Below are 22500 nucleotides of genomic sequence, written 5' to 3' on the forward strand. Positions count from 1 at the left end.
GGATATAGCTCAGTTGGTAGCGCGCTGGATTTGAAAAAAAACATATACCATCTAAAGAATGGAAGTAGACTTGATCCGACAACATTTGTGTTGGCCATTGTACCAATCATGAAGTACACGATTTTTTTTGCAGTCACTGTCTTTCCCCCAGTAAATTTTCGAGTCAGGCGGACCTTTGACCCAGTACATTTCCTGGTAACAGCCATGCAATTCCAGGAAGCGCTGTTGTGTTGAGGCCTTGTTAAGGTTAATTTTTTTCCAAAAAAATACTTGTTGAAGTTATTATTATTATTATTATTATTTATGTTGAAGTAACACGCCGTACAAGCCGTTACGCTGAATGCGTGGAGGTGTCGGGGGCGGGGGGGGGGGGGGGGGTGGAGAGAGAGTTGACTGATATCTATGAGGCCCTGTAAGCGTTACACTGAGACGGTTTCGGTTTCGGTTTCCAACAACAAAGCAGAAATAGCTGTAAAAGGCCCTAATAGAAATCACCCCCCCCCCCCCTCCTGCTAGGTGCACTCAAGTTAACCTCTGCTTTGACCTGTGGCTGTGTGCCAAGAGAAAGAGCAGAGACACACACAGACCGTAGACCAGATTCATAGGTGCTTGATTTTGGTATTATGATTTTACATAACATTAAACCTTTCTTGGGGTTCATGGTCATGGCAACAGCCATAATAATATTATATCATGTATAATATTACATTTCAGCATATGTGAATTACATGTCATCATAACAAACTGCCATACATTTTTATTCCTCATCATTCTGATTGATCACAACCAAACCTACTATCAGTGGACACATCCAAATGCAAGCGCCTGTGTTCTTGACAACTTGCCACAGTGACTGATCTAAAAATATAGGTCCTTTGCCGCCACGGACACTGTTTGGCCTGTAGGTAAAATGTACAATGTATTTTCTGATTTGTGCACAAAAGCTTTTTTTCTTTTTTTCTTTTTTTTAACATAACAATGTTTAATGTCACTGTATGTTTGAAAGACCATGGTCACATTTGTAAAACAAATGTTAAATTAAAGAATAAATAACATTTTGGTTCATGATTTTTTCCTACACCTGTGCTAAAAATAAGAAATAAAAATGTCGGGTATATAAGTCACTCAAATACTGCTAAGAATGAATGGTTAGAGGTTGTTGCGGTTGACCCTACACAGTACGACCTATGATATTTTTGTTGAACCTCGAAACTAAACGGCGACTTCATGTCACGTGGTACATACGTCACAGAAATCGCCCATGAACAAAAATTTCTCCTTGTGCAAGCTACTTACCCGAGGCAATAAGACGACCCGCTGGTGCGGCTCGTCAATAAGTTATCATCATTACACACACACATACACATACACACACACATACACACACACACACACATACATACACACACACATACACACACACATACACACACACATACATACACACACACACATGTGCGCACTCACACACACACACGCACACACTCACACACACACACACACACACACACACACACACATGTGCGCACGCACACACACACACACACACACACACACGGAGTCCTCTTGGCATATATATCGTTACACTTTCAGCCCGGCCCCCGAGTGACAAATGCTGTGGTGTCAGCGAGTGACAAGTTTTGAGGGGTTCTTTAGTCAGCGTCATCAGGGCCCTGTCGTGACGCAAGCAGGGCTGTCGCGTGCCGCCGTAGGAAGGATGAACAGATGTTTGTAGCTGTGGTTCCACTGATTGACGTTCCGGTGTTTCTCCCGTGACCCTTTCTATAATATATCTGTATGTCTGTCTGTCAGATTCTCACTCTCTCTCTTTCTCTCTCTCTCTCTCTCTCTCTCTCTCTCTCTCTCTCTCTCTCTCCGCTCTCTCTCTCTTTCACACACACACACACACACACGCATACACGTACGCACGCACTCACAAGTTCACTCACGCATATACACAGACACACGAACCTCCTCATTCTGTCTGTCTGTGCTAAGTTAAGATACCTATTGAAGACATTGTCGTCTGTAAGCCCTACTACGAAAACGTGGGAAACGGACTTGATATGTTGATTGAGTTTAATGGTAGTATAATTATCACTCTGTAGAATTCTCAAATCTGACATGCAGTCTTTCATCGTAACACACAGGATAGAAACCCCAAGTTCTATAGAGCAGAAGTGGCGTGCTCCCATGGTATCGAACTGATCCGATTCTGTACATAAATGTAGTCTCTTATCCTCAGCCTAATGCAAGTATATCAATTTTATTACAATGATGAATGAACTTTGTTTTTACTAAAGTACAGACGTTTTACAATCACCAGCATTGGTTAGTGATCGAAGGCAGTTGGTGATCAAGTTGTGTTGCGCTATAGCTCCCCGAGCGGCACGCAAACAGTCCCACTGAATTGACAAGTGGCGAGAAGACGGGGGAAAAGCCACTGAGGGACTAAAAAGCGGCCTACGCACACAGCGCGCTCGACGCGTGGCGATAGCACCAGTGAAATAGCTACGCATGGTCTTGCTGAAAGCACAGTTGTAAAGACAACCCGACCATCAAGACGTGTGATCAAAGAGCTTATACGGATCCGAAGCTGCGTGGTTGGCCACCACAGTCATGTTCTTGTAGTCAAGTGCAAGTCAGTGCCGTTCTAATTGTTGTGGTTTTGTCGGTGTGTGTGCAGCCGTCATTCATGTTCTTCTCGTCAACCTGGCTTGTATGGTTACGGTGACGCTGTCAGAGTAAGTCACGCGCAGAGAAGTGGGTGAAGAAAAAAAGAAGTGAACAAAAGAAAGTTAAAACAAAGACTTAGCGAAGAAAACGGATATATAACAACGTGTTCCCCGATGTATTGAGCAGAGGGGTGTTTGCTATACTTGACAGTGGAGTGTCCAGGTACATGTGGTTGCGCGGTACAGTGTATGGCAGCAGAAGCAAAGAGCGGTGCCGCTAGCCGGCCCAATGGTGTTACCGGCGTGTGCCCACGATGAGGTGGTCTAACGGCTCGCCCCCCGCCGCCTCCACCCGTGTCGTCTTCCCCCGATGGAGCCCCCCATGGCCTCTGCTCCTCTTGGTCGTTGCCGTCGGCCTGCTCGCTCGCGCCCCTCCCGTTATCAGTGCGTCTGCAGGTGCGTCCGGGGGAGGGAGGAAGGAGATATGCGGGACGACTTTCCTGGACTCTGCGTCCAGCGCCTTACTGGCCGACGTGGTGCTGGAGGGGCGGGTGCGACAGAAGATGCCCTCCTCAGGGGATGGGGGACAGGGTGGGGGCTCAGGCAGGTACAACGCCACGATCCAGGTGCGCAAACATGCGTGGAAGGGAAAAGAACTTGTCAACCAAGGGCGCAAGGCCAGGAAGCTGCTCATCGGGGTCTTCCAGGACGACCCCAGCGCGACGGCTTCCCCGCCAGAAGACGTTACTGTAGCCAGCGACTCAGGTGCTGTCAACGGTGCTGGCGGAGGCCGTCGTCGTGGCCGTCGTCGTGGCCGTCGTGGCGCTGGTGATGATGATGGTGGTGGGGATGTGGATGTGGATGTGACCGTTGTGAATTGTGTGGGGAAGCTGGAGGATGGGGCCACGTACATTTTCTTTCTCAAGGATGTGGGGGACAAAAAAGGGAGGTACTTTCGCATCAGTGCGCTGCCCATCAAGAAGAGCAAGAAAGATGCCAGGACTATTAACCGGATCCTCAAGAAAAACGCGGGTAAGTCACTTTCTGCAGTTGCATCCGTCAGCTTCAGTGAGGACCCCTTGTGCTGGATCTGTTCTGTGCAACGAGCGGTCCATACAGTCTTCGGATCTGTGCTAACTGATATGTTAAGTTCGTCTGTATGATGTTTTGACCTACTGGGAGTTTCGTGAGGTTTTTGTCAATCTGTCCTGTCTGTGTTCTTTCAGGTTGGACCTTCTTCCTGTTTGCACCAGTCTTCATCTCTATTTTGTCATAGTGTTTGTTCTGCTCTCTGTCATTGTTTGTTCGTTCATGGGCTGAAACTCCCACGGCTTTTACGTGTATGACCGTTTTTACCCCGCCATTTAGGCAGCCATACGCCGCTTTCGGAGGAAGCATGCTGGGTATTTTCGTGTTTCTATAACCCACCGAACTCTGACATGGATTACAGGATCCTTTTCGTGCGCACTTGGTCTTGTGCTTGCGTGTACACACGGGGGTGTTCGGACACCGAGGAGAATCTGCACACAAAGTTGACTCTGAGAAATAAATCTCTCGCCGAACGTGGGGACGAACTCACGCTGACAGCGGCCAACTGGATACAAATCCAGCGCGCTACCGACTGAGCTAGATCCCCGCCCAGGCTGCTCTCTGTCATGATTTCTTTCCCTGAACGAGCTTTTTTTCGTTTACATAAGGTTCGTCTTGTATGTGCGCGTCCTGGTGTTAATTTTTGTGTTTTTATTGTTTCCAAAATATTTGCATGCTCTGAATATTCAGTGGTTCGTCACATGTTTCCGTCTTCGTGTTTTTAGTCTAGTTTCTCTGTGTCCGTCCTGATGGCTTTGTTTTCCCGGTGTTTGTGTGGTTACCATAACCTTTTTCTGTCGTTTCTTCCTCTGACTGAATGAGTGAAGTGTCAATCACTCAAAACGGGCTTGACATTCTTGTACATGTATGTGTAGAGATAGATCTACAAAGTGTCTGCATCCTGCATTGGTGGTACTGCAGTGGTCCGTACTTCACTCACTCTCAGTGCGGGTCCGGGGAGTATTTTGGACAAACACGCTGTCCTTGGATACTAGCTTAGTGGAGCGAACTGTTCAATGAGGGAGATAAGGCGCGTGTGGCTTAGCTTGAAGAAGTGTCTGATATGTCGCACAAACTTCGCCCGATCCCACAGGCGTTTGTATCGAACCTATACAGCTGGGTCTTGACCTGTTCGACTGTGTAGCCTGTCCTTAACTGGGCGAAGTCGACTTCGCGAAGTATACTTATACCGTCACTTAAGGACGGGCTTAAACAGCAGAACCACCCCTTGGAGACCTCAAAACATTTTTAGAAAATCAGGTCTTAACAAAAGGCGAGTCTCGTTTCATTCATGTACTCGAGGCAAGTCACCAAGTCAGCAGTCTGTTGTAATAATGCACAACTCGATGTCTACCCTACAGGCAGAACAAGTCAGAGCGGGTGCAGCGCTTAGAACGGAGGTAAATCCGACGAGGTTATCAAAATAAATCTGCGAACCTGGGTCTTAAAAGGGATGATGTCTTGAAACAGAGGGTCTTAAACTGTGATTCCACTGTACTGCGTGCCCCGGTCTTAATATATTATATGAGAGAGAATATTGCAGCTAAAGGAAAGACGGTCAAAATGACGATAGTCGAGTCAGGACCAGACTAGGCAAGTAAGTTGATACAAGCCCATGTGGTCATTCATACAACACCGACGTGCACCAATATCATTCCTACCGTTGCTGTGTTGAAATAGGCTACGTCGTTTGCTTTGTCAAATGTCCTGTATAATTTGTTATCCAATCCACTTGTCCGGCTTAAACGCAATGACCGACCGGCTGGCCGAGCCGGCACTTGTTTTGGGCAATATTTAAACCGGGACCACACCTTTGTCAAACTAGTTTTCATTTACGGCGGTCGATTCTTTACGATGTATTACCTGCCAGATGATTATGTTAAACAACGTTTCAGCAAGGTTACGCGCTGAGCTGTTAGTTTTGTTCAGCGTATCGTACAATGTGTTGTGAGGACTGTCCAAATTGACGTGGAGTCTAGTTCATAGTGCTAGCAGTTCACCCATTCAAAAGAAGGTCTCTGTCATATGCTCTGGTAGAGGTATTACGCTTTCCTAGGAATTGTTATATATCCGCACGGAAGTGTTTGCATGGGCAAGTAGCGAGAACTTATTTCCCATCTTACGGTGGAACGCGAGCGTTGTTATGAGACAACAAAGGGTTGTTTGGTGCTAAGCCACAGACAGTTCCACGAGGGGAGCAGCTTAATGGTTCTGGGTGTTTGTGGGTCTGTGTCAATAACCACGTTTTCATTAGTCACGCTTCTTTCACCTCGCTGCCCCTGCCCGCCACCATTAGCCCAACCGGGTGTGCAAGAGGGAACCGCAGGTAAAACAGCGATACTATACAGTGAGTGACTTGACTAAGCTGCCAGGTGTAATCATAATGTACAGCGCTGTACGGTACACTACAGGTACAAGTCAAGGTGTGTGCGAGGCAGTGCGACTTTCTCGTTGAGGTCATTAGGGAAATGGGGTGTACTCGAAAACTACAAGTCATCTGCCTCCAACTAATCAGTATTCCACAGCCGCTTAATGCATGCAGATCTGCGTTTAAGCCAGTTTTGACTTCTGAAATTTGCATTGCATTGATCGTTACCTTACACCTGTTTGAAAGCCATTTTAGTTTACGTCAACGTTGGACGGAAATGAACGGCCGCATATTTTCGACAATAAACGACCAGGCATGTTTTTTCTCAAAAACTTGGCCATTATTTTGGGTTTCAAGGGTAAACGGTCACACATTTTGTCAACAATAAACAACCTTGCTTTTGCCAGAACAAAACTACCGTACATATCTGGAAGAATAAACAACCTAGCTTGTCACTGCATGACAAGAGTAGATTAATAAGACGAGTCTCGTTTCATTCATGTACTCGAGGCAAGTCACCAAGTCAGCAGTCTGTTGTAATAATGCACAACTCGATGTCTACCCTACAGGCAGAACAAGTCAGAGCGGGTGCAGCGCTATGGTATGCGACATTTTCATTGAGAGTTTTAGCGACGCCATTGAGGAAAGAAGGCGTAAAGAAGTGTGTGCACAACCACTGGGGGAGCAGTCACTGTGACAGTGCTACCCTTAATGTACAGGTAAAGGTTAACCTGTAAAGATGTACCGATAAAGGTAAAGCTACAGAGAATCTACCGGTAAAGGTAAAGAAAAAGCGAATATTTCAGTAAAGCTGCAGAAAATGTACAGGTAAATGTAAAGCTATACAGAGAATTTATACCTGTAAAAGTAAAGCTGCAGATAAAGGTAAAGCAGGAATACACAAATACCTGCGTAGATACGATATGCGAGTGTGTGTTTGTGTTGAGGCTTTTTTTTACGAAACTTTTAATAAAAGTAGAACAGAGCAATATTTGCACAACGTTACAGGTATCGGTCACTATGGCACAGTGCACTTATAATGTGCAGGTAACGGTACAGGTGCAGTGAAAAGTCGACGTGGGCGCCGAAGCACGTATAAACACAAACCATCTCTATTTTTGTTTTTTAATCAGTCACTGAGGCAGAGCATTAATAATGTACAGGTCTACTGAGGTACAGGCAATGGCACCCATGCAGGTATGTGTGTGACTTTCTGATTGACGCGATGTCACTCGCCGTGAGGTGTAGGGGTCAGTTTTCCACCGCGACAGCACGCCCCAGCGCCGCCTCTTTACCTTTACTTTACCTGTGCAGGTACACACACCTTGACAGGTACGATACGTATATATATATATATATATATATATATATATATATATATATATATATATATATATATTGTACACATACGGACGGAGTCTCTCGGGGCGGTGCACAATACGGGTGTTATTTTTCTGCCTGTGTCAGTTCCCATGTCTCCGTGTTGCTGGGCTGTAAATAGAGCGGTTGCTTTGCGGTTGTCCGTTGCGTTGTATGCAAGTATTTCGGGGGTAGATTCGCCCTATTTGGATGAAGCTCCTCATAGCCTACTTGTTTGTCAGCAGAGGTGTTTGTGTTGAGTTTTTATGGGACACGGATTTGGGGCTGCAGTGTCGCTTGACTTTTGCTTTTGATACGCAGATTCTTTTCAGATGAGGAATTTCTCTGCCTGTCTGTCTCTGTCTCTCTCTGTCTGTCTGTCTGTCTGTCTGTCTCTCTCTGTGTCTCTCTCTCTGTCTCTCTCTCTCTCTCTCTCTCTCTCTCTCTCTCTCTCTCTCTCTCTCTCTGTGTCTCTGTGTCTCTGTGTCTCTCTCTCTCTCCCTCTCTGTCTCTCTCTGTCTCTCTGTCTCTCTCTGTCTCTCTCTCTCTCACGGGCTGCCCGTCTCTCTTTTCGTCGGTTTCCAGCACTGGAGTCGTCAGTTACCTAATACCATAACCTCAACACAGGTAGACAGACACACACACAAGCTCAAACTGAACGATGACAATAAAACAAACGTACATAAACACCTACACAAAACCTCCACGAGCATCATTCACCACATTGCACCGACTGCCATCGGTGCTAACACGTTCACGAAACCTTCGCTTGCTTTTCCCTAAAAGTGGGTTCAACCTGTCCACAAAGCTACGCCCTTTTACCTTTTGAGAAACTGTTTTAATTGCATTGCTCGACCGCCGACTCCCAACACTCACAAACGGAGAATGAAGCTCAGCGGGCCAAGTTTAAACCCAGCAAAAGTTTGTCTTCACTGAACTTGCTCAAGCTCAGTGAGAAAAAGAAACGTATACATGTATAGTAACTGGGCCGGGGACCTGACCCGAGAAAAACTGAGAAGAATCAACAGGTACGTTTATCCCATATCTTCCATCATGTCTATATCTTCACCACAGACACTCAACTATCAAGTGAAAAATGTTCACCTTTTAAACTCGGAAATGCCTCTGCATGTTGAATTTGTGAAAGCGACCAGCCCCGACATTGTCAAGTTTAGTTGCGTACCACAGTCCTTCGGCTAAAGGTCGAGATGGTACGACGCTTTGATCAAACTATACAAGAAGACGGAAAAACTCTAGTTTTTTGGAAACATTTGCTTAAGCTTGCTGTTGATTCCTAAGTTGTTTTTTTCCCCCACGTTTTAATTTTTGTTTGGTTAAATACTCAAATAACAAATTATTTTACGGGAGACTTACAAAAATCATGGAATCGGATGAACCTTCTCTGACGTCTTCCATGCCATCTCATTTGTATCACGGCCTGTAGACCTTGAAAGTGTGTGTATCAGCGTTAATTGAGATCAAGTTGCTGTGAACGCCTCTGGACTGGGGTGAGAAAGAGATGTAACCACCATGCAGGCAGTCTATATTTTCTCTTCGCGTGGGTCTAATCTAATCGTTAAAAACCGTTATCGACTGACACCGATATCGAAGCCTTCCATTGTCAAACGGCGTTCAGTCTCTTTCCACCATCGACCACATGGAAAGGTTGAGTGGGACTCCGTCCTCACGGCTGTAACAGTCACCGACACGCACACGGTGGCGCATGAATTGTCTGCACTGATCCTAAAGAATGTCTTCAAGCCTTGTGCAAAGTCGTTTTGCCTTGACTTTGTGGACGATTTATCACATAAACTATGATAATACAACGGTGCGTTTGATTGTTGAAGATCGAAAGTCCACGTGCTGTGATGAGTATATATATAGAGCTCGTGGTCGACCTTGATGCGCGTTCACGCAGGTCTCATTGTGAGGATTCATTCCGCGAATTATGGAGGTCAGGCTGCGGCCAAAGCGTTTTTATGCTGAAAAACTAATGTTTCTTGACAAGACAAGACAAGTCAAGACGAGACGAGACGAGACAATATTATACAATACAATACACGAAAATACAAGACACGAAAATACAAGACAATTCATAGTTAATACCATGCTATTATGTTGTATTAGCTCAAGCAGAGAAATCCATTGTATTGATCTTTGGCTTAAGGTAATAATGTGACGTTGAGTGGAAGAAGGATCAAGGAACCTTCCACTTTGGTTAGTTTCGTCTGTCTGTCTGCTACCTGCCTGTCCTCTTCACCTTTGATACAGGTCTATCTTCCTCCCCCTCTAACCCATCCCTGTTTACCTGGATTAACATCTTTTCTCCGGTTAGTGTACATCCCCCCCCCCCCCCCTCTCTCTCTGTCACGGCCCCTCTTTCTGTCTCTCTCTCTCTCTCTCTCTCTCTCTCTCTCTCTCTCTCTCTCTTTCTGTGTCTATCTCTGCATCTTCCGCCATTTCTCTGAACCCTCGCTCGTCCCTTCCCCAGACAGAGACAGAGACAGAGAGACAGACACAGATACACAGAGAGAGACAGACAGACAGAGAGAGAGACAGCCAGACAGAGAGACAGCCAGACAGAGACAGAGAGAAGAATCAGACAGACATAGACAGCGACAGAGAGAGGGAGAGAGATGTTTGCTGTGAAGCAGACAGCGGGGTGAGGGGTATTAGCGGAGTGATTTGTACGTCACTTCACCGGCAACATCAAAGACAGGGAGGCGGGAAGCCAGCAGGGTGGGCGAATGATGGACGACCGCTTGTGTCGGTCACTACATCACTCCTCCTCCCCTCCCCCCTCCCATCAGCTCACCTAGCATCCCCCCAATAATCAAGAGAAGTCACTTTGCAAGGTGCTCATCCTGGCGCGTCAGAACACAGTACATGCAAGCAGACTCCACGCAGAAAGAAGATTATAAATACACCTAAGCGCAAACGTTTTCCTTCGGTTTCTAAAACTACACAAAACGGTTTTCATATATTTCATGCACATTATCGGGCGCAAGATTTTAACAGATTCTGCATTGCAACTGATCCTGCTGCATGATTGCACTCCCCTTCGTCAATTTGTCAGTCATATTGAGATGATCCTGTTACTGTGATAATTAATTTTCGTTGGTGATTTTTCTGTTTAGTGATGGGGATATCCACATTGTTCTTCCGGTTCCTACTCAAGCCTTTTCTTTCTTAGATCATTCTGCGCGTTTGAGGTGTTCACCTCAGTCAAACGAAACACGGAGAGAAGACAATATAATCTGTTTATCTCTGCTGGCAAAATTATGAATGTCACGTCAACAATTACATTTACAAATCAGGACAAAATGTCGTCGGGAGAGAGAGAGAGAGAGAGAGAGAGACACACACACACACACACACACACACACACACACACACACACACACACACACACACACACACACACACACAGACACACGCACACACACACAGACACATAGAGAGACACAGTGACAGAGAGAGAGAGAGAGAGAGAGAGAGTTTACCTAGTGACATTTCGCTGCACTCGCAAATCATCTTCAAATGACTCGAGGAAATTACACTACTTCATGAGAAATTGCGATGTTTTTTTTTTTTGTCCAGTGTACGAATGAGATTTGTTTTCCCTCCTCTTTTTACATTTAGTCAAGTTTTGACTAAATGTTTTAACATAGAGGGGGGAATCGAGACGAGGGTCGTGGTGTATGTGTGTGTGTCTGTCTGTCTGTATGTTATATTTGGATTAAAAACAAGCTCTGAAAATTAAAAATATAAAAATTATGATCAAAATTAAATTTTCGAAATCAATTTAAAAACACTTTCATCTTATTCCTTGTCGGTTCCTGATTCCAAAAACATATAGATATGATATGTTTGGATTGAAAACACGCTCAGAAAGTTAAAACGAAGAGAGGTACAGAAAAGCGTGCTATCCTTCTCAGCGCAACTACTACCCCGCTCTTCTTGTCAATTTCACTGCCTTTGTCATGAGCGGTGGACTGACGATGCTACGAGTATACGGTCTTGCTGCGTTGCATTGCGTTCAGTTTCATTCTGTGAGTTCGACAGCTACTTGACTAAATGTTGTATTTTCGCCTTACGCGACTTGTTTTTGTCAAAAGTGTTCGGGTCCTTCTCGAATCGTGTGGCTGTCTCTTGTTGTTTTACGTTTCGTTGCTGACAGAAAAATTATAATCCAAATTAGTCCCTCAGCGTTTCGGGTAAATTTTAGGGAAGGATGGGAAAATGTTTCTGTGAGCTGTCTGTCAAAATGTGTCACATAAATTGCTTGAGTTGTCTAGAAAAGTAAAGGCTGAGGACAGAGGATTATAATATTCAATCAATCAATCAATATGAGGCTTATATCGCGCGTATTCCGTGGGTACAGTTCTAAGCGCAGGGATATTATTACTTATTAAGTAAAAATTATTCCGAGAAAACTACTAAGTTGAGGTGGCATATTGTTACGCACTCATTTTTTTATGTATAAATTTTAGTCAAGGAACCTTCGACGAAGCCCGGATTATTGGAATGTATTTCAGCTTGGAACTTCAACATTAATAAATGAGTTTGGTCATTAAAAATCTCAAAATTCTAAAATTTCATCATCTTTTTTATCATTGCCTGAATCCAAAAACATATAGATATGTTATGTTTGGATTAAAAAAACCAAGCTCATAAAGTTAAAAAGAATAAAGAAAAGCACGCTTTCTTTCTGAGTACAAGCGCCACTGCGCTATACTCGCTTGTCACTTCAAGCGATCAGTCGTGGCAGATCTGTACGCTTTTCACATGAATTTCAAGTGTCAGCGATTTCTCGGGCGCAGGATTTTGGCTAAGCTATTGTCGAGATGAAAAATGCAGTGCGTTCAGTTTAGGTTCTAGTCTGTGAGTTTGACAGATTGACTAAATGTATTAATTTCGCTATACGCGACTTGTTTTCTTTGCATATGTCGCGAAACGAATGCAACGTGGAAACAAGTCGCGTAAGGCGAAATTACTACATTTAGTCAAGCTGTGAAAAATGAGGGTGTGACAGTGCCGCCTCAACTTTTACAAAAAAACGGATATGACGTCATCAAAGGTATTTATCGAAAAAATGAAAAAAACGTCCGGGGATATCATACCCAGAAACTCTCATGTCAAATTTCATAAAGATCGGCCCAGTAGTTTAGTCTGAATCGCTCTACACACACACACACACACACACACACACACACACACACACACACAGACAGACAGACAGACAGACAGACAGACACACATACACCACGACCCTCGTCTCGATTCCCCCCTCTATGTTAAAACATTTAGTCAAAACTTGACTAAATGTAAAAATGCACGTGTTGTTTGGCGGTTAATTGGACTAATATTTTCAGGCAGCCAGGTTGACCCCCAATGTGCAGATATCAGGGGCAGATAAGCAGCCAGCGTGAACGCGTTTTGAGTTACTCCCCGTAGTCTCGCACTGATAACCACTGCTTGCAACGGCCGTCAGGGGGCGACTCAGGTCATACCACGTGACCTCCTCATCTAGTTTTGTTTTCTTTGTGTGTGTGTGTGTGTGTGTGTGTTTTGAGACGGGAGTAGATATAGCGTTGTGTTAATGACCTTTGCTTATGAATCCTGATGGCATTCTGAGTTCGCGGTGTTTTCATGTTGCCTGCTGTTGCGAAGATGTTGAGAGTTTTGTTGACGTCATTTTAGCGCGCGCAGTAGCTTCTTCTGGCATTTTTTCTTCTTCTTCAGTTTTCGACTCCGTTTCAAGCCAGTTATTTTTTGGGAATAATCATTCAAGTTTCTCAGAGCGGTAATGAAACGTTTTTGCGCGTTTCCAAGTGCTTACGTTGAAAGGATGCACTTAATATATATATATATATACTTCATTCGCCAGGCTTCCGTTGGCACAAACACACACAGGGAAACACAGACACATGCACAGACACACACAGACAGATGTAGAGACAGACAGACAGACAGACAGACAGATGTAGAGACAGACAGATAGATAGACAGACAGACAGACAGATGGACAGACAGATGGACAGACAGATAGATAGATAGATAGACAGACAGACAGATGTACAGACAGACAGATAGATAGACAGACAGACAGACAGACAGACAGACGCACTCGCACACACACACACTGACACCATCACAACAGGCAACCTTACCATCGGGTAAAACTACGCAAAGCTGATCCCTACACAAGCGGGTAGATGGAACGAGTTGTAGAACTGCACGGCCCTGTGTGAGGTTGGGGTTGATTATCAAGCGTTTATCCTTTGGTCTTTGGGTCCCCGGTGGCTCCCTGGTGGTAATTCAAACACATAGAGCCCGGATCACGGGCTTTTCCCATAATTCCCTCGCCAGACGTCTTCCGTGTTTATTGCTGCCAGACTTTTGTAGTCTGCTTCTGGGTTCAGTTCGTTTCAGTGTCAGGTGAATTTACCAATATCTTTGTGTACGAAAACCGTGCCAGGTTGTTGGGTTTGCTTTATTCTCAAATCTTTGATTCGGATAGCAAGACCAGAAATGATGTGCGCACACACACACACACATACACACACACACACGTGCGCACACACACACACACACACACACTGACACACACACACACACACACACACACACACACACACACACACACACACACACGTACACACACACACATTCACATACACCCATATAACAATGATATAGACGTACAGAAAGACTGGAGCATACACACAAACACACACATAAAATGTGCAGAGTTGCTGCGTCGACGATGGTGGCGAGGGAAGGGCAAAGCAGCCCAATCCCGCACTACCTGGCTGATTGGAGGTGGCGGGTGGCGGTGGCTGCAGCCAGGCGAAGTGTGCAGCCAGTCACCTGGGTGCAATTGTTGGTGTGAGCGATTGTTTTGTGCTGTCTGAGCCCCCACAAATCACAAGGTGTGTGTCTGTGTGCGTTGGGGGGAGGGGGGCGGGCGAAGGGGTGCATGAGTGGGCATTTCGCTACCCCGTGGACTTCTGCCAGCCGTTCTGTGCGGTTTATTGTTTATTATCAATATTGTCCTTCTTTTAGTGAGTTTAATACCAAGACACTTCTTGGGTTTGAATGCGTTAGCTGCTGCTTGTGATATTTCGCAGCATGATTTATGTTTGCACAGAATGAAATCAGACCAAGGCATAATGAAACGCGTTAGCGACACACCTCTGCCTGGCCTGAAGGCGTCTTGTGTCTTGTCTTTAGGGCATCGCCCGAAGACAGTCTTGTGTGGCTGACCGCACCATGAACCACAGAGAATTTACGCTGGCTGTCACAGTCTCTCTAAGTCTAAAAACCTGCACCACGACACGTTGCCGTCGCGCTCAGGTGATGAGTTCTAACCTGTCCAAGAGTCGACGGTGTCGCGGCCAGACGGCCCAGGGAGAACATCGGGGCTTCCCTGCCGATGTCTAAGCAGAAGCAGCTGGGGTGGAAAAGCAGAGCGGGGTTCTCGGCAGCGCGGAGGATAACGGCAGGTAAATCGGATCAGCTGTAGGATTGTCAGGAACCTCCGGCTTCAGGGGGCCGCTCGGTGTAACAGTGACTAGCTACCCGAGTCTCGCACACACAGGGAAACTCACACAGCGTCTGGGCACAATCTCTGTGGTCTGTGCTGGGCTCCAGGATTCCCTCCGTCTCGGCGAGACTGAATCTTTCTCGCCATAGTCTCCTCCTCCTGTTGTGAGACCGTGGTTGGGTTTTCCGGCTGCAGGATGTTGATCTGCTACAAGCAGAACTCCGCGGCTGCTTCTCGTGTCTGCATTCAGAGCTCCTTCGAGCTTCGCCGTCTTCTTTCAGCTCCGGCTTGGAGGGTCAGGTTTTTAACTGAAGGGAAAGAGCTAGATCCATAGTAATACTTGGGTGGCACTGAAAGTTTGTGTTGAGGTAGATGAGCTCCCCTCGTAGTTTCTGAGCTCTCCTCGAGCGAGACGGTAGACGAAGGGACTACTTCGTGCACAAGTTCAGAACGGCTCAACTCGTTAGATCTTGACCTAAAATACCACTACCCCTTTTTGTTCACTTTCTACCCCCCCCCACACACACACACACACACACACACACACACACACACACGCACACACACACACTTTCGTGGCTCCATCCTTGCTTTTTCAGACCTCGTTACTCTGAGATGACTTGTCGCGGTTGACTAGACTGTAAAGCCAAAACAGCACCCAACCGCGGTTCGTTTGATCATATCTGGGTGCGCATGACACAGATTCGGCCACCCGTCAGAAAAACTCTCGAAACATAGGCTTTACGCTGAGTAAGTATCACCCCATCGTAAAAAAAACAAGTCGCGTAAGGCGAAATTACTACATTTAGTCAAGCTGTCAAACTCACAGACTGAAACTGAACGCACTGCATCGTTTCACCAGGACCGCATACTCGTAGTTTCGTCAGTCCACCGCTCGTGGCTAAGGCAGTGAAATCGACAAGCCAGGAATAGTGCGGTAATGGTCGCGCTGAGCGGGATACGTGTAGTACGCTTTTCTGTACCTCTCGTCGTTTTAACTTTCTGAGCGTGTTTTTAATCCAAACATATCATATCTATATGTTTTTGGAATCAGGAACCGACAAGGAATAAGATGAAATTGTTTTTAAATCGATTTCGGAAATTTAATTTTTATCATGATTTTTATATCTTTAATTTTCAGAGCTTGTTTTTAATCCAAATATAACATATTTATATGTTTTTGGAATCAGAAAATAATGAAGAATAAGATGAACATGATTTTGGATCGTTTCGTAAAAAACAAAATGTTGATTACAGTTTTCAGATTTTTAATGACCAAAGTCATTAATTAATTTTTAAGCCTCCAAGCTGAAATGCAATACCAAAGTCCGGCCTTCGTCGAAGATTGCTTGGCCAAAATTTCAATCAATTTGATTGAAAAATGAGGGTGTGACAGTGCCGCCTCAAGTTTTACAAAAAGCCGGATATGACGTCATCAAAGACATTAATCCAAAAAATGAAAAAAATGTCTGGGGATATCATACCCAGGAACTCTCATGTAAAATTTCATAAAGATCGGTCCAGTAGTTTAGTCTGAATCGCTCTACACACACACACACACACACACACACACACACACACACACACACACACACACACACACACACACACACACACACATACACATACACCACAACCCTCGTCTCGATTCCCCCTCTATGTTAAAACATTTAGTCAAAACTTGACTAAATGTAAAAATATACATAAAAAGAAATTTAAAAAAAAAGGGCATCGGCCGCCCCACACGAGTTAGTAGCACGAGCGCAGAGCAGAGGCTAAATCCACAAACACAGCGACGTGTTAGCAAAAAAAGGCAGACAGCGTGGTCCCTAGAGAGGGGAGGCAGACAACACAAAGTGGGAGCGATCACAAGGCGCTACGCTCAATTAGACTCAGAGAGGCGGTGGGATATAAAACACCTGTTCTTCGACAGAGTTACTGCCACCTCGGATAAGGCTGAAGGGGCTGCGGGGTCAGAAGACAGCCTACAATCAATCCCAGACTCTGGTGGTACCCATGCTCGGCTTCTGCTTGTGGTGCCGGTGGTGGAGATGGTGCATGCCTTACCGCCGGTCTCGGGTACTCGACGTTGCAGCCGCGCAGTGAATTGATTGACCTCCGCGCAGTGATTCTGCTAACACCAGCAGTAATGAGTTCGGTCAACTCTTCACTTTCTCCTTACGCGTGTTGCCCTTTGATGTTGAGTCTCTAAGTTTGCGATTTCCCCAGAGTTCTGATGCATCTAAACATACTGATGGCCTGAGGTCGATACATTGATAGTGTCATTTCGCCATGGCAATTTCAAGGCCCAAAAATTTAAAATTATGAGCTCATAGTGGCAATTAGTTTCAAGTATTGGGGAGAGTTTTAAAGTGATAAGAGTTTATATTTATTCTTGGTGGATTTTTTTTTCTCTCGCCCATTTCACTTGGAGAATCAATGAGTCTTATATCGCGCATATTCCGTGGGTACAGTTCTAGGCGCTCTGCAGTGATGCCGTGTGAGATGAAATTTTATACGGCCAGTAGATTGCAGCCATTTCGGCGCATATTTACCTTTCACGGCCTATTATTCCAAGTCACACGGGTATAGGTAGACAATTATTAACTGTGCCTAAGCAATTTTGCCAGGAAAGACCCTTTTGTCAATCGTGGGATCTTTAACGTGCACACCCAATGTAGTGTACACGGGGGGGAGGTTCGGACACTGTGAAATAAATTTCCGCCGAACCTGGGATCGAACTCACGCTGACAGCGGCCAACTGAATACAGCGCGCTACCAACTGAGCTATATCCCCGCCCCACTTGGGAAGGTCATTCAGGGCTTGAAAGCAAAGTGTGGACCCGTAACGTCAATCGTACAAATGCAGCACACATACAAACGTGCTATCGAGAACCTCAGAAGACACAATGTGACTGCCGAAACGTTGGCTGAATTATCATTGCCATGTAATCATTTACCATCCTTAAAATGTTTGACCAACGAGGAGGCCAGACGGGGTGAAAAATCTGTATGCGCCTATTACACCGTCTGGGCATTTGCATGAAACATTGACCCGATCCAGTTCTGTCTACCCCACGAGTCTAATTCTGGATTTAGGAGCTCAGACATATGAATAAATAATAGGGGGTTAACAATATTAATGAGAGGTTATCCGTGTCCTGAGCACTCAACAACACCCAAAAAAAGGACGATCTGTGAAAGGCCAATTATACGGCTAGCTTTAGCTTGTCGCTCACAGTCTCTGATACCTTTTGTCGGCAAGGTTATGCGGTACGAAATCCGATTTTGGTCACTGAGGTGGGTCTTTGATGTGGTTTGAGACAAAGGAGAAATCTCAGAGAGAGAGAGGGAGAGATACAGAGACAGACAGACATACATACAGACAGACAGAGACAGAGAGAAGGAGAGACAGAGTGAGAGACAGAGAGAGAAACAGACAGAGAGCGACCGAGATAGAGAGACAGAGACAGTATTCTAAAGCGTGCTGGAATATCAAAACCACGCTGAAAGAGGCGGACAGCCGAGGAACTACCGTGTAATTCAATGACAGAGAGAAGACCCCACTGATGAAGCAATGAGACAAGTAACGCAGGAGACGACCAGAGGCAATGCTGACAGCATAGACAAAGAAATGAGGGGAAAAGAAAGAAAGAACCTGAGATTAGGAAGGACTGCAGACGCAACAAGGGCAGACATTCTATAGACGGTTGTTGGCTCTAAGACAAGTAAGGTAGAAGACTAGTAGTGCATGTTCTCAACAAACAGTCTCTGACTACAGGTAATGCAAGAGTACATGAGAAAAATATTACAGAGAAAATATGGCGAAGAAAGAAAAGAAGGGCTGCAGACACAACAAGAAGACTCACACTGTTGCCGGTAGGTGGCAGTAGCTCATTAGCTCCCCTTCAGTCCTAATCTCAGTTGACCTGATTCGGTCTCAGGCCGCTAGGGGCTTTATTCGCAAAGCGGGTCCCCCCGTTATTCTCTATCCTTTATCCCTTATCCCTTATCCCGCTCCTCGAGAAGGTCAAGACTCCCACCCACTGTGGAATCAGTGCGAAACGAAGCCTGCGACTCCCACCCACGCTGATCTGTACTTCCTTTCTGGGACTCCCACCCAGGTCGTTGAAGACGCCTCTTGTGGAGTGCATTTAGGGATTTGGAGGAGGATGGAAGACGGGGGAGGGGGTCGAGTTGATGCTCCTCCTGGAGAATGAGCATGTGACTCTCACTCTAGGTCGATTGATTTGGGTTTTTTACTCCTGCCGGAGTCACCTGTGTCGTTACATACTCCTTCGCAAGAGTGTTGTGTGCCTTGACTGTGACATTCTCTTCTTGTGTGTCACAGAGTAATAGCTCTGAACTATCCCTGCTCTTTGTGTAGCTAGCCGACAGCTTTAGCCTCTGTTAGCACGAGTAGGATGCAGAGAAGCAGCAAAACAAATCCATCTGCGTATAGACAGTAACTTTACGAAAGCCTTGAGTCACCGCGGCAGTCGACGAACGGACTCGGAATGTTGTTACGACTCCTGTCAAACCGAATCAACCGTCTCAGGGAAACGACCAATCGGCAAAGAGGGTGCCAGCCAGTCCACGATCAATGAAGATTCCCTCAGACAGATAGTCTGTAGCGACATATATTGCAGACTACACAGAGAGAGGGGGGAGATTTGCACAGTCCGGCACGTCCAGTCCGAGAACCGAGTCTGTATAGAGATGAGGCTGTGTTCCCTGCAACTTTGGCCCTGTGAGTGCAACAGATTGGCGGTAAAGGTCTTGGTCGCGTCCTGCCCACAGAGATATAGCATCCCTGTAGTCCTGCCGAGGTTTGACTGACTGTTGACCTGATACACACACCCCGCTGCCCTCCCTGCTGTCCGGGCCCCTCGTCCTGCTAATCCTATTAGTCTCCCGGAAAGCCGCCCCTTCCGTCCGTTGCCCGTCTGGAGGTTTGTAAAGCTGTTAGGGGTCCGTTTGTTAGAACAGTTTGTGGTCTTCGGGATTCGGCCGTAAAATAAGAAGAGACGTTCAGCGGTCGTTCTGTATGGCTGCAAAACAGTGAGCAGTAGCCAGCAGAGAGAATTCAGTTGGTCGTAAAACGGCATTCTGCCGGGTCGGCGGCCTTCCGTCTTGATATGCTGAGCCTGCACGTTGTGATCTGCTTTGTGGGTTTTCTCCTTTAGTTTCCTTTGTTGGACTTCTTTGTTAGTTATATTTGTTGGTTTTCTTCGTTGTCTCTTCTTCCTTTAACCATATAACATGGCACGTGGTGGTTATAGTAGTGAATGATGAGGATCTAAATAAAACTAACTAAAACAAGAAATCCCTCCGAGGTAGGAAAAACACCCCCGTTGGTCAAAGGGAAATAACCATTCTCACTGCCACCAACTGAGAAGGTTATTTCCCTTTGACCATTAATATGTCCCTCTATAAGTCCTTGTAGAATATTAATCCACCAATAACTCCCTAACCGTGTGTTTGACTGGTCCCAATTTTTGTAAGGACCGTCTCAGGAATGTATAGAACCTGTTCACCAAGTTTGGTGACGATCGGTCCGTTCATTCTTGAGATCTATATGCGAACACAAACAAACAAACAAACACATGGAGCGAATCCTATACACACCCCTATACCGGGGGTGTAAAAACTATGTTGACAGCAACAGTTCTATATGTGCCTGGTACTGGAGGCTGCCACTGAAGCGCCACATGGTAAAAAGAAGCCGTTGTCACCCACTGGTCGAAAATCAAGAAATTCCTCAAAATAATCATTTTCTTTACTTCTTTTTTATGAGTGTTTTGGGGTGTCGGACACAAACATCTACACTGGCTAGCTAATCATCATTCACCATGTGCCATTTGTACAGTCCGTGTTTAGAGAGAAGAGCACAAGAGCATTCGACCCTCTCCTTGTGCGTGTCAGTGTGCACAACGTGTTCGGGACAAAACTTCAGAAGAGGGCGTTCAAATCCCGGCTAATTGTGTTCGCGAGTGTGTGTGTGTGTATGTGTGTGTGTGTGTGTGTGTGTGTGTGTGTGTGTGTGTGTGTGTGTGTGTGTGTGTGTGTTGATCATATGTCCGTGTGTGTGTGTGTGTGTTGATCATATGTCCGTGTGTGTGTGTGTGTGTGTGCGTGTGTGTGTGTGTGTGTGTGTTGATCATATGTCTCTGTGTGTGTGTGTGTGTGTGTGTGTGTGTGTGTGTGTGTGTGTGTGTGTGTGTTGATGATTCAATGTATCATATGTCCGTGTGTGTGTGTGTATATGTGCGTTTGTGCGTGCGTACGTGCGTTTGTGCGTGCGTATGTGCGGGCGTGCGTGTGTTTGTGTGTACATTTGTGCGTTTTTTCAAGCGTGTAAAACGTGCAGAGTCGGTTAGAGCCATATGGCAATCCGTTTGTAAAGAAATTACGTTTTTTCGTGTTGATCTAAATAATGAATTATTTAACTAAATAATGCATTATTTAGCTAAATAATGCTTTATTTAGCTAAATAATGCATTATTTACACAAAAGTAAAATAATCACATTTTTTTACTTTTGTGTAAATAATGCTAAATAATTCATTATTTAGATCAACCCGAAAAAACGTAATTTCTTTACAAACGGATTGCCATAGAGCCAGGGGGCTGTGCAAGTCATCAAAAGTCTCGGGGCTTTCGTATGTTAGCGTTATGATAGATTTAACATGGCTGTGTGATGTCCTACTGCCCATAACTGCCCACGTTACGGCCTCTCTGGCATTTACATCCCGTTTGGTGCCCAAGGCCCTCGTTCTGTTCCTCCTTCCACCCTCAGCGAGCACTGTTGGCGTCACGAGAACGATGGGGAGGGGTTGGCGAGGGAACCATGGTGGGCAGGAGGATGGAGAGAGGGTTTATGACTACGAGAGAACAAGAACAAGAACAATTCTTTATTTTACGAGGGTAATAGAGTAAGCAGTGATCTGCTTTTTTACATCTGGCCCTCGCCCTAAAGAGGGACTAGTCTAAAATTGCTAAAGAATAAGCAAGTAAAGAAAACAAACTACTGCTACATGATTATAATAGAAATGAAAGTAAGAACATATCATCAATTTACATACAATACATTGCTTAAATGAAAAATGTAAGTTCATTTGACATGAGTTAAGAATTATAGAGTAGATTGCACTGACGCAACAACGTTGTAAGTGCCAGAGAGAGAGAGAGAGAGAGAGAGAGAGAGAGGGGGGGAGAGGAAGAGAGAGAGAGAACTTGATTTAGGAAATTTGGTTACCCACAATTTTGTATCGAAAATTGTGTTTCAGCTACACTTGACCTATCATATATAAAGGTAATTGTTTTGGGCTTTTCGTAAACGACGAAAGAGGGGCGGGGAGGGAGGGAGGTTGGGGGTGCAGGTGAAGAAAGGGAAGAGCTCAAAGATTGTGCTTAACTTTCCTTAACTTTGCAACATAATGTTCTCTTATAGATTTGTCC

The 22500-nt window shown here is 45.4% G+C and overlaps 1 protein-coding gene across 2 annotated transcripts in view; it reads left to right on the forward strand.

Annotated features, from left to right (window-relative positions):
• The first annotated feature begins 2525 nt into the window (after window positions 1-2525).
• LOC138959397 (pro-neuregulin-1, membrane-bound isoform-like) overlaps window positions 2526-22500 on the forward strand; it is a 77696-nt gene continuing 57721 nt past the window's right edge. For both annotated transcript variants that reach the window (XM_070330863.1, XM_070330864.1), the window contains exon 1: window positions 2526-3707. In XM_070330863.1, the coding sequence (XP_070186964.1) occupies window positions 2990-3707 (718 nt within the window). In that variant the 5' untranslated portion in view covers window positions 2526-2989. The remainder of the gene's footprint in view (window positions 3708-22500) is intronic.

This window comes from Littorina saxatilis, linkage group LG2, assembly GCF_037325665.1.
Source record: "Littorina saxatilis isolate snail1 linkage group LG2, US_GU_Lsax_2.0, whole genome shotgun sequence".
NCBI lineage: Eukaryota > Metazoa > Mollusca > Gastropoda > Littorinimorpha > Littorinidae > Littorina > Littorina saxatilis.